General features: G+C 53.6%; 1 protein-coding gene across 5 annotated transcripts; it reads left to right on the top strand.

Annotated features, from left to right (window-relative positions):
* The first annotated feature begins 9,933 nt into the window (after positions 1-9,933).
* REPIN1 (replication initiator 1) lies at positions 9,934-15,188 on the top strand. 5 transcript variants are annotated; one of them, XM_053217901.1, is made up of 3 exons: positions 9,935-10,091; positions 10,781-10,978; positions 12,386-15,188. In XM_053217901.1, exons 2-3 carry the CDS (start codon positions 10,822-10,824, stop codon positions 14,095-14,097), a joined length of 1,869 nt encoding a protein of 622 aa, XP_053073876.1. In that variant the 5' UTR covers positions 9,935-10,091; positions 10,781-10,821; the 3' UTR covers positions 14,098-15,188. The 5 variants fall into 5 exon arrangements, with proteins under 5 accessions (XP_026931546.1, XP_053073876.1, XP_026931543.1 ...); XM_027075742.2 differs by having other exon boundaries at positions 12,383-15,188; XM_027075743.2 differs by lacking the exon at positions 9,935-10,091 and adding an exon at positions 10,225-10,614 and having other exon boundaries at positions 12,383-15,188.
* The last annotated feature ends 1,105 nt before the right edge of the window (positions 15,189-16,293 follow it).

Below are 16,293 nucleotides of genomic sequence, written 5' to 3'. Positions count from 1 at the left end.
CGGCTAATTACCCCAAACAGAGGGTCTCATTTACCCTCCCCCCAAATCCCCGGAACTTCTGCTTCCTTCTCTGCAAGGTGGCCATCAGAAACTCCACGCTACGGGCTTGTTTTGAGGATTAAATGAGGACATACGTGGAAAGTGACTGATGGCCCAGGGTTTGGCACAAGTTTCCTCCCCTTCCCTATTCACTCCTGCTGTGCTTCTCCACAGGGAGCTGACAGCTTCCTTTGCCATGTGCTCTGGGGGTACCAGAAAGACCCTTGGCTTCTGGTAGCTCAGTTACCACGGCTCCTTCCCAGCCGGCTTGTAGAACAGGTTCTGTGTCTCAACCATGGTTGTCTCCTTCCCGGCTTCTTTCTCCTTGTGAATTTATATCTTTTTATTCATTTACCATTGTTTTGATGGAGTTTTGGAAGGGAGTAGGGATAAACACATGTGTGATCCACCATGTTTAATCAGAGTTCATGAACTATTTTTATTTATACACACTATATACAATGTACTTTATATATGTGTGTGTGTGTGTATATATATATATATATATATATATATATATATATATATAGAGAGAGAGAGAGAGAGAGAGAGAGAGAGAGAGAGAGAGTTATGGGCTAAATTGTGTTCCCCTGAAATTCATATGTTGAAGTCTTAACCCCAAGTACTTCATAATGTGACTGTATTTGGAGTTTGGACTTTAAAGAGGTAATTAAAGTAAAACAAGGTCATGGGGGGGGGGGACACCAATCCAGTATGACTGGTGTCCTTATAAGAAAAGATTAGGACACAGAAGGAGGGCCACGTGAAGACACAGGGAGAAGACAGCCATCTACAAGCCAAGTAGAGGAGCTTCAGAAGAACCAACCGTGTGGACACCTTGACCTCGGACTTTTGGCCACAAGAATTGTGATCATAACTTTCTACTCTTTGAACCACCCAGTGTGTGTGTTACAGCAGCCCTAGCAAACCTACACACACACACGTACAGAAGAAATCCTTTCCTAAGACTTGGTGCTATGCACTCAACCCGATTATTAGAAAAGCCACGTCTTTGTCTATACGACACAATAATCAGTGATCCAAAGAATGAGGCTAGGATGGCTAATATTAGGCTGAAAAAGAATCAAAATTAACTTTTTAAGAATAAACATATGGGAGCGCCTGGGTAGCTCAGTCGGTTACGCATCCAACTCCTGATCTCAGCTCAGGTCACGATCTCACAATTCATGAGTTCGAGCCCCGCATCAGGCTCCATGCACTGACAGTGTGGAACGGAGCCTTCTTGGCTACTCTGTCTCTTCCTCTCTCTGCCCCTCCCCTGCTTTCTCTCTTTCTCTCTCTCTCTCAAAATAAATAAGTAAACTTAAAAAAGAAAAACATTAAAACAAAAGAATCAACATATGAATCTTGTATTTTATCCGGAAAAAATATTTAAGAGATCGGGATGCCATTTTTAATGTTTTAACGTGGCAGGAAATGAAACTTGGATTTTAATCAGTGGAAGTACCTTAATATTAACATGCCATTAACATTTTATAATTTATAATTACTCTTTCAAGAAAATTCAGCAAACTAATACAAGGAATTTGCACCTTTATGGAGTACATTTAAAGAGTCAGCTTCATGATGCAAAATTATTTTTCTAAATCAAAGTGGTCAGAAGGCAAATACCAAGCTGAATATCCAACAGACCTCATGGAGTCCATTAAACCTCACGCAGGGATCCACCACTAGATGGAGATGGTGAGCACAAGCTAGGTCCTTTACCCCTCGCCAGTTCTCTGCCAATTTTCTCTGCCAATTTATTTATTTCTGAGACAGAGACAGAGCATGAGTGGGGAAGGGGCAGGGAGAGACGGAGACACAGAATCCGAAGCAGGCTCCAGGCTCCTAGCTGTCAGTGCAGAGCCTGATGCGGGGCTCGAACTCACGAACCACCTGAGCCCAAGTCGGTGGCTCAGCCGACTGAGCCACCCAGGCGCCCCTCTACCAATTTTTTCAAATAATAGGCTGTAGAATTATTTTTCTTACATACTTGCGGTAGCCTATGGTCACTTTTTGATTTATGGTTTGACTGTAAGAAGTGTTTTTAGCTCCATCTGACCCATAGATCATGCCAATCTGTTACAATGATTTTTGTCTACCCTGCACACATTTGTTAGAACTGTGAACCAGGGCAGGCACAGATAATAAACAGCGTCTCCACCAGTGGAAGGTTCTTAGAGCAGTTTAGAAGCTATGAAATTAAATACTTTCCAAATGTTCTTTTTAAAATTAATTTTATTTTGTATAATGTGGTTGAATGTAGTAATTTAATGGAATGTTACTGTGTAGTAGTTAATGATGTTATATTGTAATTTTTTTTAAAAAAATTAATGTTTACTTATTTTTGAGAGAGAGATAGAGACAGAGCGTGAGCCTGGGAGGGGCAGAGAAAGAGGGAAACACAGAATCCGAGGCAGGCTCCAGGCCCTGAGCTGTTAGCACAGAGCCCAACTCGGGGCTCGAACCCATGAACTGTGAGATCGCGACCTGGGCGGAAGTGGGATGCTCAACCGGCTGAGCCACCCGGGCGCCCGTACTATTGTAATTCCTAATAACGTCCTCAAAACAAACCTTCTTAAGTCCCGTTTAGAGGAGACTCTTCTCATGTTTTAAGACAGCTGAGGCAAACCACTTCTGAGAACATCTGAGGTCTCATTGGCCAGTTCGAAGGCATCGAATTTAACCGTGACCCAGATTTGGTCTTGGAACGGAGGAGAAAGGCTCTGAGTTGAAACCAGGCTTTATGTTCTGACTTGCCACGTGGATTTGTTTGAGAGGAGTCTGGATGGGAATGAGCTCAGGTCGGAGGTAGCACTTTCGTTATTTGGTGAACACGCAGAGTGATGCGTGCCCCTTGCAGGAAGGAAACACTTGCACATACACCTGCTTCTGCTGAACTGCGAAGGCTTCACAGAGATTCTATTTAGAATTTCCTTGTGTTTCTAAATCAAGCTTGGCTTTTAGTAGATTTTTAAACCATGAATGGATACCCACAGGCTTCCAAATCCACCTTTTGAATTAAGTTGAAGAAGACACAGCCCGATGCCAGTCAGGAGTAGAAATAGACCCAGCATCATCCTAATAGAGGTGATCTGACCTGGAAAGGGTAAAAATGGAGATCTCCAGGGAAAGTCAAGTACCTCCTCTCTTGGCTGAGACGCCAAAATGCTTTGTTGCCACTCTTCCTGGCAGCGTGTGGTCCTGAGAGCAAATCACCAAGCGGCTGGTAAACGTGGTCCCCGGGACGTCAGGCGTCCTCCTCCCTCTGAGCATCGGTTCCCCTCAGAGCCAGAGGCTCCTCAAAGGTTCTCGCGTTCCTGTCATTCTAGAATAATGTTCTGGATAAAAGAATATGTCTGAGGCACTGCTACCTACAGTCAGAGTCCTTCAAGGGGGAGAATTAGAGACCCAAGTTTTCTCCTAAGTGTCTTCTTTTTTGCCTCCCTCACATATTGATTGGAGTTTTCCTACGAGGAAAAGTGGTATTTTTCTCTCAGAGTTCTGTGAGACTCCTATCATCTGCTTAACAAGCAGTGGCCAAGGCGGGGAGAGTTTGAAGTTTGCTGGTAAACAATTGATCCAGAATGCTGCCTCCACACCTGTGTGTTCTAATCCAATTCACTCAGCGTGGGCTGGAGCTCTTCTGTTTTCTCAGTCATTTGGCCCATAGCACTTACTGAGTTCCTACCATGAACCTGAAGCCTTTCTAGAGGCTGGCTACAGTAGACAAGACAGGCCAGATCCTTGCTTTCTAAGTGAGTACATATCTAGACGGTTTCCCGTGGGTGACGAGAGCAATGCAGAACAGTAAAGCCGAATAGGGCAGCTAGCAGGTGATGGGGTAGGAGCCGGTGGGGGGCTGATAAAGACCCTCTGATCCCTGCTCAGGTCCCAGTGGCTGGAATCTATGAATGTTACCTTATATGGCAAAGGGGGCTGCACATGTGAGTAGGCTAAGAATTTCGAGATGGGGAGATTATGTTGGGGAGCGATAATTAACAACAAAATCTCCTACCAACCTGGCAAAAACTCTCCTCAAAGGCAGAAGAGAAAGAAAACAGTTTGTCGAATAAACAAGAAACCAGGAAGAGATGTACATTACAGGCAGTCCACTAAGAGATCGGGAAAACAGAGATCTCACCCTGTTACACAGCCCAGCAGATGCACACACACACACACATGCACACACACACACACACACACACACACACACACACACACTCACTCTCACTCACTCACTCACTTAAGATAAAGTGTAACTAGTCTTTCCCGGATTTGTCACCGTAGTTCATCCTGAATTCACCTGGTGATTGGGGTAGCCACCTGTGTTTGCTAATTGCCTTTATGCAAAGGAAAAATGCACGGCTCCTATCTTTATGGCAGGAGGTGGGTTTGCAGCTTGGAGCCAGGGGCCCACAGAAGTCAGGCTCCCACCCTTCCTCCCTGGGTGTGTGTGTGGGGGGGTGGCGGGGAGGCAGCGGGACCCAGGGTCACCATCTTCCTTGATGTTTACATATCAGAGAGGTGGCTCCCAGGGCTTTGGGAAAGAGGCCTGGGCTGCAAAGCTGGCAAGAGGCTTGTGGTAGCTTTTAAAAGGATTTGCATGCATCTCCCAGGGGCAGAGAAAAACTCACAATGACAACTTTTCTTTTTTAATTTTTTTTAATGTTTGTTTATTTTTGAGAGACAGAGCGCGATTGGGGGAGGGGCTGAGAGAGAGGGAGACACAGAATTCCAAGCAGGCTCCAGGCTCTGAGCTGTCAGCACAGAGCCCGACGCGGGGCTTGAACCCACAAACCAGGAGATCATGACCTGAGCTGAAATCGGACTCTTAACCGACTGAGCCACCCAGCCGCCCCACCATGATGAGTTTTCTCAAGTAAATGCTCTAGGGGAAGGGGTGGGGAGGGAAAGTCTGTCCCTTTTTGCACCAGGGAGAATTAAAACTTATTTTTCATACTTTTAACTTGTATTTGCCCTCGCAATTAGCCTGGATTGTCCGAGTGGCGCCCACACATGATCACAAGAGTCCTCACAAGAGAGAGGCAGGGGGAGCTCTGACTCCAACAGGGACAGATGTGGCAACCAAAGTGACACGCGCTACACTGTTGGCCTGGAAGCCGGAGGAAGGGGCCCCGAGCCCCAGGGAACACAGAACACAGCTCTAGAAGCTGCAGGAGGTGAGGAGACCACATTTTCCCTCAGAGCCTCTGGAGGGAACACAGACTTGCCGACCCCTCGATTCCTGCCCTAGCCGACTTTGGACTTCTTGCCTCTTCCAGAACCGCGAGAGAACACATGTGTGTTGTCCTAAGCCACCAGATTGGTGGTAATTTGTCACAGCAGGCCACAGGAAGCTCCTACAGGTGCAGAGAGGAGGGCCTTTCACTGGGAAGAGCGTTCGGAGGAGAGGAAACTCGAGCTGGGATCTGAGGGAAGTGATGAGTGATCCCAGCGGATGGAACCACCAGGGCAAAGGCCCCATGGGGGGACTGGGCTCTTGTGGCTGGGCAGCGTCCAGTCAGACAGGTGGGGGGGGGCAGGGACAGAGGCGGGCATGGTCAGACCCGGTGGAACCCGAGAGAGACACTGGCCATCTGAGAGGTTTCCAAATAAAGGGCCATGCTGGCCCAGGGTTGGGCCTGGGGCAGAGGGGGAGAGTAGGGGAGGCTGGCGGAAGGGCCTGGGGCAGTGAGGGGGCTCCTCACAGCTGGGAGGCGCCCGGGCACTGGCTTCACCGCAGGAAATCAGATCTCTACCTGGTTTCCTACTGACCAATTCTGTGCTTTTCCTTTCAGAAAAAAACAGACACCACAGGAGAAGATCTGGTGCAGCAGTTTGGGTGGGGGGGACCTTTACCCTCTGTCTGGGGCTGCTCTTACAGCACCGCCTTGCCTTGCACAAGGAGGGGCGCTTTGATCTTTTCCTGAGGAGTTTCCACGACACTGAGCAGGCTCCTTTGCCCCGGGTGCTGGCCTGGGACACTCAGGGCCTTCCTCAGTGGGGGCCGCGGCTGCTTTCTGCCCACATCCCCATGGGGGTGGCTCACGATGGAGGGCTGCCTGAGCAGGTGCACGGGGCCAGCAGGCATGCCCTCCACCAAGGTCTGTTGGGACCTTTTCAGCCTCCTCCCCCGGCTGCCCGCAAACTCCTGGACTGAGCCCTGTGAGGGTTTCCAGTCTGCCTTCGGGAAGCTGTCTCAAGCCAGAGTTAACAAGTGTTGGTTGCGTTAGTGACGTTCTCTCCAGCTTTTCAATAGCCATCCATTCAAAATTTGTCAGCAACTGCTTGGTTTCATTTCATATTAAGTACTACCCCTCAAGAGAGATTTCCATCGCTAAACCAGGGCTACGAGTCCTCTCAACATCCTTTCATGGGAAATAGCGCGGGCCATCTCTGTGTGGCTCGTGAAGGGGTGAGCGTGTGGCCCAGTGGCAGATGGCAGGCGCTGACTCCCTATTTGTTGGATGTCCAGTGAGTCCGGTGGGGACAGCTGGGACAGTGTATCTGCGAGAGGTGGACGCAGTTTTCCCTCTTGCAGATACAGGACGGCTTCCAGACAATACTTGATCCTGGGGGGCCTGGTGGCTCAGTGGGTTGAGCGTCTGAGTCTCAATTTTGGCTCAGGTCATGATCCCAGGGTTGTGGGATCAAGCCCCATCTCCAGCTCTGCCCTGGACGTGGAGTCTGCTTGAAATTCTCTCCCTCTCCCGCTTGCACACATGCTTTCTCTCTAAAATAAAAAATAATAAAAAGAATGCTATGGCCTAACAAAACGTTTTCAACAATACTCGATTCTCTTCAAGGAGGATTTCTGGAGACATGGTTCCCCTCATCCCCTGGCATGCCCACCTACTTTGTCATCTAATCCAGTAGTGGGAGCCAGCCATCGTTGGAGGGGAAGGGGGATCCTCCCTGAGCCCCTGGCAATTTTTGCTGTCCGGTGGGTCCTATACCCTGTCCAGCCCCATCATTCTCTGGTGAGCACGTCAGAGCTACTCCACCGGGGCAGGCCACTTGGCTGGCTGCTGTACCTCCCCCCTACATCCTCCTCCCCCGCTACATCCTCCTCTAAGGCATACTGAGGGGTGAAGTCTCAAATACCAAGGCCTAGAATTCCTGGCTGGTAGAAAGTCAGGGAATCCCTCGCAACTCCTGTGTTCATTTCGTCTCTGCAGAGCAAGGGACCCATCATTTCCTTTGGCTATGCCAGAAGAGGAAGTTACAGCAGGTGCTTAACTCCTGACTGGGTGGGAAGACACTCCTTCCATCGGGGCCCAGGGAGTGAGGGAGTAGTTAATGGACTTCAGTGAAGAGCCTTTCGACTAAGAGACTCTGATTACCAACAGAGGAAGATACTTTGGAGGGTCTGTGAAGGAATTTCCCATTGAGGGTGCTTGTGGGATTGCAGTGTTTGGATGTATCACATTTAGCCATGAACTGATGGATATCTCACAATTACTCTGGGCTGGCCCAGCATTTGGTCTACACGTTTGTTTATTTTTGAGAGAGACACAGTGTGAGCAGGGGAGGGATAAAGAGAGAGGGAGACGCAGAATCCGAAGCAGGCTCCAGGCTCTGAGCTGTCAGCACAGAGCCCGACACAGGGCTTGAACTCACAAACTGTGAGATCATACCCTGAGCTGAAGTTGGACACTTAACTGACTGAGCCACCCAGGCGCCCCTACATTTAATCTACAAATAGAAATCTTGACTGTGAGAAGTAAAATAAGGCCTAAACAAATGCAGGGACCTAAATCTCAAATCTCTTCAAATGGATTTTAAAATATTGACAAAAAATTTTAAATATGGAAAATTCTAAAGTTTATTTGGAAGAATAAACGACTGTCTGTAGCCAAGAAAGTCTTTTTGGGGGGAAAAAAAGAAATCTGTGCATACGGGGAGTACTTACATTATTAGATATTAAAACTTATTTTCTGTGATAAAACTATACACATAAAATTTAATTTGGGGTGCAGTGGCTGCTCTATATATGACACCCAAGGCAGAAACCATGAAAGTCTTTTACTTTATAAGAAATGAGCCCCCAATGTGAAATAAAACCAATTTCCCAGCTTTTAAAAATGGACGAATAGAGGGGCGCCTGGGGGGCTCAGTCGGTTAAGGGACCAACTGTTGTTGGCTGGGGTCTTGATCTCAAGGTCATGAGTTTGGGCCCCACACTGGACTCTGTGCTGGGCGTGGAGCCTACTTTAAAAAAAACATACATACAAATAGAAAAGTGAGCAAAGGGACATAAGCAAATTCGCAAAAAAAAAAAAAAAAAAAAAAAAGAAAAGAAATACAAAAAGGCAAGGCAACACATAACTATGTGAAAAAACAAGTCAGCTCACTAGTAATCCAAGAAGTGACATACGAAATTCAAAACAATGAGAAACAATGACTTTATTTACTTATTTTTTAATGTTTTATTATTTATTTTTGGGAGAGAGACACAGACACAGCATGATCAGGGGAGGGGCAGAGAGAGAGAGGGAGACACAGAATCCGAAGGAGGCTCCAGGCTCTTAGCTGTCAGCACAGAGCCCAACATGGGGCTTGAACTCACCAACAGTGAGATCATGACCCGAGCCAAAGTCAGACATTTAACTGACTGAGCCACCCAGGCACCCCGACAATGACTTTAAATTTGAAAAAAAAAAATAGCCCGTGTTGTCAATAAGATGGAAAAATGGGCATTTCTCAAGGGAAAGCTAATTAAATTTTCTGGAAGGTAATTTAGAAAACATTTAAAAAATATACTGTGCCTTTGACCCATCAGTTGCCCACTCCTAGAATTTTAAAATCAGGCATGTACGATAAAGGATGAATCTATAATGATCAATGATATAGAAAAACAAGAAAATGTATCTGTACATTTATTCTGCCATTAAGGATCATGTCATAAAAGAATATCCAATAAAATGGGAGAAATGGGCAGAATACATTTTTGCATCGCATTATCCTAATCACATCAAACATGCATAGATAAGCATAGAAAAAACATCGGAGGAGACATACCAAAACACGAAATGTAACGGATCTAAGAGTAGGAGAGATTTTTATATTCTATTTCCTACTGTTGCAACAGATTTAAGTGTTTTAAAAATGATTGTATACTTAACGTTGACTTTGTTGAAAAGCACAAAAGTGCATGACGCTGTAATAGCCTGGAAACCCCAGGAAGTGTATGGTTTGGAAAGCCACGGCCACCTGCTCGGCGGTGAGTCACGGGCGCAGGCTCGCACCTGCCTCCGCACTCGCCAACCGGCTGCCGCGCGCTTCCAAGCGAAATGCCCGGTGCGAGAGCTGTCCCTGAGCCAGGCCCCATGTCCCCGGCCCCGGGAAGCAGCGAACGCCTGCTCGTGGTAATTTCTGGAATTGAGGGCATTCCCTTTGTAAAGTTCACGCGATCGGGCCTTTCCTTTCTCCACTCGTGAACAAACCAGAAGCCAGACTTTCGGGTCAGCCGTGCCGCCCCCAGCCAGGGGTATTTCGATCTTGCAGCGAGGCCAGAGGTCGCGGTGGCCGACCGCGGCCGCAGCGGGGCAGGGGGGGCCGGGAGGCCGCGAGCGCCCTCTCGGAAGAAGCCAACGAGGCCGGGTCTAGCCCAGGGACCGCGGCCCGGCCACGCGGTCGCGCAGGGACGCGTGTCCTCCGTAGGGACAAAGGGTCGGGAAACTTGATCCGGGCCCGTCCCGGAAAATCCGGGCTGCGGTCGCCATGGCTACCGAGTCGGGCTCCTGGCAGCCGCCCCCGACCCGGCCCAGCCCGCGAGGGGGCGCTGGGAGGAGGGGTGCGGAGGGGACTGGCCCCGCCGCCCGCCCCGCCCTCCGGCCGCGGCCGCCGGCCCCAGCCCGCGACTGACCCTCGGCAGCTCCTGTAGTCACGTGGCGCTGGGAACCGGCGGGGGGGCTGGGCCCGGGCCTGGCAGTTGTGAACTCGAACCTGCCGCTGTCGCCGCGCGGGGTGGGGAGCGCGGCCGCCGGCGCCGGCGTTCCGGCCTCATGGACGCGCGACGCGCCTCCGCGCACCCCGCCGGAGAGGTTCGTCCCGGGCAGGGCGCGGGGTTCCACGCGGGCCCGAGGCGGGCGGCCCTACCTGCCGGGCGCGTGACTGTGTGTGCGCTGTGTGTGTGTTGGGGGGGGGCGGACAGTGCTGGACCGAAGGGGGGGGGGCCGAGCCCGCGCACCTGCGCACAGGCTCCGCGAGGTGCGCTCTGCGTGGGGACCCGAAAGGGCCCATTCGGGGTGCGCGGAGCCGTATGTCCGCGACGTGGACGGGGGACACGCGCGAAAACAAAAGGGGGGTGTGGGGTCTCCACGACCCTTTGCCGTCCAGAAGGCGCAAGGGGATTGTGACCGAGACCTGGCCACACTAGCTCGCCCTACGCAGCCCCTTGGGAAACGGGCCTGGAATTCCTGTTGGGAGGAGGGTGGGGGAAGGGGAGCCAGCAGGGATTCCCGAGTTTCTGCCATCGGCCGGCCTTTGGCCATCAGCATGGAGAATTCGTGCTGTGACCTTACCAGTGGAGGAAATGACCCCCGAACGCTGGCGTGTACTTCCTTGGTGAAGGGGACACATTCATTTATTAATCCAGTAGCCATTAAGGTTCCCCTGCCGGGCGGGGTGTCGAGCCTGGATGGGGGAGGGGGTTGTGGCTGGCGAGGACACAAAGATGACTGCCCTAGAGGAGCTCAGAGCCTCACGCGTGTTTTCTCTCCCCTCCCCGCAGGTAAGGCTGGCCTCTCTGCGCTCAGAGGTCTGAGCTCTGCCATGGGGGTAGGGGTGTCTTTACTGCTGCAGTTTTCTCTGACATCTGGGGGCTACCAGAGTGTGGGCCGAAGCAGGCGCTACAGCCGCAGAAGTATCCCCAGGAACATCCCCCGGAGGAGCTGGAAAAAGCCTCATCTCCAGCTCTACGGTCTGCAGGGTAGAGTCTGGCCTTCTTTGTTGGGTTCCCACACCATTCCACAGCCCCAGTGCTCAGATCTCCTCCTGGAGGAAGGAAGTCACCTGTAGGGGGGAAGGATCACATTCTCGGACCAGCGTCTTCCCTGTGCTCAGTCTGGCCGTGGGGAATGAGTCACGTCTGAGCTCCTCCAGAGGAGTTCTGCTCTAGGGGATTTAGGGAGGATGTGTCCGGAGGTTGCAAGCCTGCAGTGAAGGTCCATTAAGAGGCTAACTACCATCCACCCCTCAGTGGCTATAGGAAGCTCTTCTTGAGGAATCTGGGCTCCCTGGCACCGCGGAATGTGGGGCAGCACCCGGTGGGGTTGGGGCATGACCTGGCAGGGGACCCAGATTGCAGTCTTGTCTTTCCTCCCCTTCTCTTGCCCCAGTAATCGCTACCACCCCGGGGGAGGCAGGGATCCGGGCCCGAGGCTAACAGGCTGTGGGTGTTTCTTGGATTCATGGGCGCTTTCCTTCTCGCGATGTCCTAATCGCGTGTGGGTGGAGGGGGGCAGGCAGGCAGAGTGTGGGCACCGCCTGGACAGACAGTGGCCTGGCGTTCTGCAGTCCTGGGAGTACCATCCAAGCGCTGCCCTCCTGTTCCCCAGAAGCGCTGTTCTCTCTTGCTCTCCAGGCTTCCGCCCTGAGACACTGAGGTTAGGGAGGCCAGAAATGCCTCCCCTGTGGCGCGCTTAGAGCCCGCGAGAGGGTAAATAGGATAAGGGCCGTAGGAGTTTCTGTGGGAGCTGTACATACCCCGGTGTTTTGGAGGAAAGAACGCTAACTGGGAGTTTAGAAGGCCTGTCCCCTAGTCTTGGTTCTGCTTTTGGTTTACTGTGTCCTCTCGGGCAAGTTCCCTCCTTCCTCTTATGCCTCAGAGTTGCTTCATCTGTCAAGCAGGGAGCTTAATAATGTCTGTTCATCCAGCCTCACAAGGTTGCTACTCAAAGGTAGCAAGAGGAAATAGTAGAAACAAGCCGAGGGCAGCAGGGAAGCACTTGAAAAGTGGAAAGCACTAGAGGGAGAGGGGACGGCGTTTTCTGGTGAGTCCTAAGGCAGGAATGTTTGTGCAGCCAGCTCTGGAGTGTTTACTCCATGCCAGACCCGGGGTGACTGCCACGAGGGGGATTCCAAGAAGTGTCAGAGTTCCTCCCTTCTGGTAGTTTCCAGGCTCAATGAACACTTAGGACAAATACACTTGGAATGGTATCTAGAAGCCCCTGACTGAACTGACGCAGAACACAGAAGGCAATAGAAGGGTAGTCCTGATTCAAGGGCTCTAGCAGTTCAGAGATTTGAGCTCCTCTCGGGCCTGGGGTCGGCCAGGGAGGAACGGGGGCAGGATGAGTTGATCCCCAGAGTGACACTGCTTTTCCACCCTCAGCAGAGGAAGAACCCATGCTGGAACGTCGCTGCAGGGGCCCCCTGGCCATGGGCCCAGCCCAGCCCAGGCTCTCTGGGCCCTCCCAGAAGTTGCCCCCGACCCTGGAGAAGGAGCCCCGCGGGCTGAGGTTACAAGGCACTTCCGTGGCGCAGTCGGGCAGCCAAGCCCCGGGCAGGGCCCATCGCTGTGCCCACTGTCGAAGGCACTTCCCCGGCTGGGTGGCCCTGTGGCTTCACGCCCGACACTGCCAGGCCCGCCTGCCCCTGCCCTGTCCTGAATGCGGCCGGCGCTTCCGGCACGCCCCCTTCTTGGCGCTGCACTGCCAGGTCCATGCCGCCGCCACCCCAGATCTGGGCTTTGCCTGCCACCTCTGCAGGCAGAGCTTCCGAGGTTGGGTGGCCCTGGTTCTGCATCTGCGAGCCCACTCGGCCGCAAAGCGGCCCATCGCCTGTCCTGAATGTGAGAGACGCTTCTGGCGACAAAAGCAGCTTCGAGCCCACGCGCGGAGGTGCCACCCCCCAGCCCCGGAGGCCCGGCCCTTCATATGTGGCAACTGTGGCCGCAGCTTTGCCCAGTGGGACCAGCTAGTTGCTCACAAGCGGGTTCACGTAGCCGAGGCCCTGGAGGAGGCAGCAGCCAAGGCTCTGGGGCCCCGGCCTAGGGGCCGCCCGGCCGTGACCGCCCCCCGGCCCGGTGGAGACGCGGTCGACCGCCCCTTCCAGTGTGCCTGCTGCGGCAAGCGCTTTCGGCACAAGCCCAACTTGATCGCCCACCGCCGCGTGCACACGGGCGAGCGGCCCCACCAGTGCCCCGAATGCGGGAAGCGCTTCACCAATAAGCCCTACCTGACCTCACACCGGCGCATCCACACTGGCGAGAAGCCCTACCCGTGCACGGAGTGCGGGCGCCGCTTCCGCCACAAACCCAACCTGCTGTCTCACAGCAAGATCCACAAGCGGTCCGAAGGGTCCGCGCCGGGCGTCCCGGGCGCGGGGAGCCCCCAGCTTCCGGCCGGCCCGCAGGAGGCCTCGTCGGAGCCCCCCGCCGAGGCCCCGCTGAAACCCGCCCTTGAGCCTGCGCTCGAGGCCCCGGGAGCGCCCCCGCGGGCCCCGGCGGCCGCGCCCCCCTCGCTCTTCGGCTGCGAAGACTGTGGCCGCAGCTTCCGGCTGGAGCGCTTCCTGCGGGCCCACCAGCGGCAGCACACCGGGGAGCGGCCCTTCACCTGCGCCGAGTGCGGGAAGAACTTCGGCAAGAAGACGCACCTGGTGGCGCACTCCCGGGTGCACTCGGGCGAGCGGCCCTTCGCCTGCGAGGAGTGCGGGCGCCGCTTCTCCCAGGGCAGCCACCTGGCCGCCCACCGGCGCGACCATGCCCCCGAGCGGCCCTTCGTCTGCCCGGACTGCGGCAAGGCTTTCCGCCACAAGCCCTACCTGGCGGCCCACCGGCGCATCCACACCGGCGAGAAGCCCTACGTCTGCCCGGACTGCGGCAAAGCCTTCAGCCAGAAGTCCAACCTGGTGTCCCATCGGCGCATCCACACGGGCGAACGCCCCTACGCCTGCCCCGACTGCGACCGGAGCTTCAGCCAGAAGTCCAATCTCATCACCCACCGCAAGAGCCACATCCGGGACGGCGCCTTCTGCTGCGCCATCTGCGGCCAGACCTTTGACGACGAGGAGAAGCTCCTGGCCCATCAGAAGAAGCATGATGTCTGAGAGGGCAGGGGCTGCGGAGGCTGAGGGCGAGGGGGCCCCGGGAGCCCTTCACAGGGGAGCGTTGCCGTGGGCCTGGGCCGTCGGGGGGCCCCTAGGTTGCTGCTGGTGTAGGCGAGGGGTGGGAGAGGCAGCCAGTGAGCTGGGGGCCCTGGTAGAGAGGGAGGTCTGGCCCCCCTGCGGCCGGGGAGGCCACTGTCCGGGGCACAGGGACCCTGGCCTCCAGCTGGTGTTTGCTAAGGTTCTGTCCTGACTATCCTGTGCCCTGGAAAAGTAGCAATAGCAGCTCCACTTACCCCTTAGAGCCCTCTGGCTGGAGGGGCCACCAGGGGGCAGGAAGAAGACCCTTCCCCTCTGGTGTTAACGCCTTAATGTCCTTGTCCTTTATTATGAATTCCTTCCGCTGGTTTTTTTTTTTTTTTTTTTTTTTGGAAGTAGGTGTGGTACAGTCCTTAGTAAATGAGCACTTGGGAGGAAAAGTGGACCAGCTGGATACACCTGGGAGAACCTGCTGGCCTTGTTAGGCAGCACCTGGGCCTTTTCCAGCACTGAGAGGTGAGGCCGTGCTGCTGTAACCTGTCCCACCCTGTCCCCTTCCTCCTGCCCCTGCATAGGCACCTGGACTGAGAGAGACCCATCTGCTGTTAGCACTCAGCTCCACCCTGTCCCTCCCGTCAACACCCCACCCTCCCGGCGCTCTGAGCGTCCCCTGACTGTCAGCAGCCCTGTGTCCAGGCTTTTGTCTGAACACCCCAACCCTCCACTCCTTCCGGAACTCAACATGGTGGAAAGGACTGCCCCACTGATAATGGAGGGTCAGCCGGCAGGAAGATAGGGGCGAGGTTCCTTTCCAGCCCTTCTAGGGCATGGATGCCCAGTCTCGGCCTGAACACTTAGGTGACGGGTAGTCCCCACCTCCGGAGGCCCTGGTCCTATTGTAGGATAATTCTAATTGTTAGAAATTCTTCCTTAGAATGAATGGAATCTGCTTTCCTGTAATTTCTACCTACCGGGGCTCCTTCTGTTCTCTGGAATGAAACGGAACAACCGCTTACCCTCCTTTTCAAACTAGAGAATAAAGATTTGGTTTTAGAGCTGGTGGCCGAGTGTTCCTTTCTCCCGGGGAGCTGTGTGGTTTGAAGGAGCAGCAGCATACTCTGCTCTGAGGAGGGGAATTTGGGGGCGGGGGTTGGCCACAGGACAAGTGCCCCACTCGGGCTCCTTTGCACCCTGCCTCCAGTTCTTCCCGGGGTGGGGGGGGGGAGGCCAGGCGCACCCCGCAGGTGGGACTGGTTCTCCGGGGGACTAGCTTTCTGTGGGGTCGAGTCAGACTTGTCTGGTGCCAGTTATCAGGAGGAAAAGGTCTGATGTGAATGTCCTGCAGTGCCTTCGAGGCTGGCCCGCTGCAGCCCCCCACATCTGGAACTACAGATGCTTCCCTGCACCGGTTGTCTCCTGCAAATTTGGGTGCCTGTTTTTGACACATATCGGGAGGCCCTTTTCCTGCCAGGTTTAGTAATTTCTGCACAGACCCAGCACCTAGCATGCAGCGCATAATAACCGCAGTATGGTTATGTGAGTGGCACCTCACAAAGAAGTTTACCTAAACCGTCTCACGTAATCCTGGTGTGGTAGGTGCTCTTCTTTCACAGGTGAAAACATTTGCTCAGGGGCACATGACTGAGAATCCAGATTTCAGATTTCAACCCAGGCCTGTGTGGCTCCTGGAACCTGTGCTCTTGACCCCTGCCACCTATTTATCGGGTGAATGCAGTATGCTGCTGCTTTGGGGGCAGATCATCATTAAATGCCCACCATGGTCTTGATGTCACAATGGAAACTAGGGGTTTACCAGGACAAGATCTTGTCCTTACCTCCAAGAGGCCCAAGTCCGGGGAGGACGTGTATGTGTATTAGATGACAGCAGAGACGATGGGGACTCCCCCATCCCAAGCGTGTAGGATGGAAGTAGATAGCTTCCAAGCTTCATACGGGTTTATGAGGGTAGGGAGCCACTGAAAAACCTGTGTGGTAAATGGCAAATTATCTTTCAGAGACTGGAAGCATTGTCTCAAGAATGCCTCACTTCCAATATCTCTTTATGGGACCCCAGGGCTTCAAGGGAAGGGGAACCATGCTTTTTTGGTGGGGGGGGGAGGGCAGGAAAGTAGGTCAATGTCTGGAGATGATGGGCAGGGA

Source organism: Acinonyx jubatus, chromosome A2, assembly GCF_027475565.1.
Source record: "Acinonyx jubatus isolate Ajub_Pintada_27869175 chromosome A2, VMU_Ajub_asm_v1.0, whole genome shotgun sequence".
Taxonomy (NCBI): Eukaryota; Metazoa; Chordata; class Mammalia; order Carnivora; family Felidae; genus Acinonyx; species Acinonyx jubatus.
This window is presented reverse-complemented; position numbering and strand designations above follow the sequence as displayed.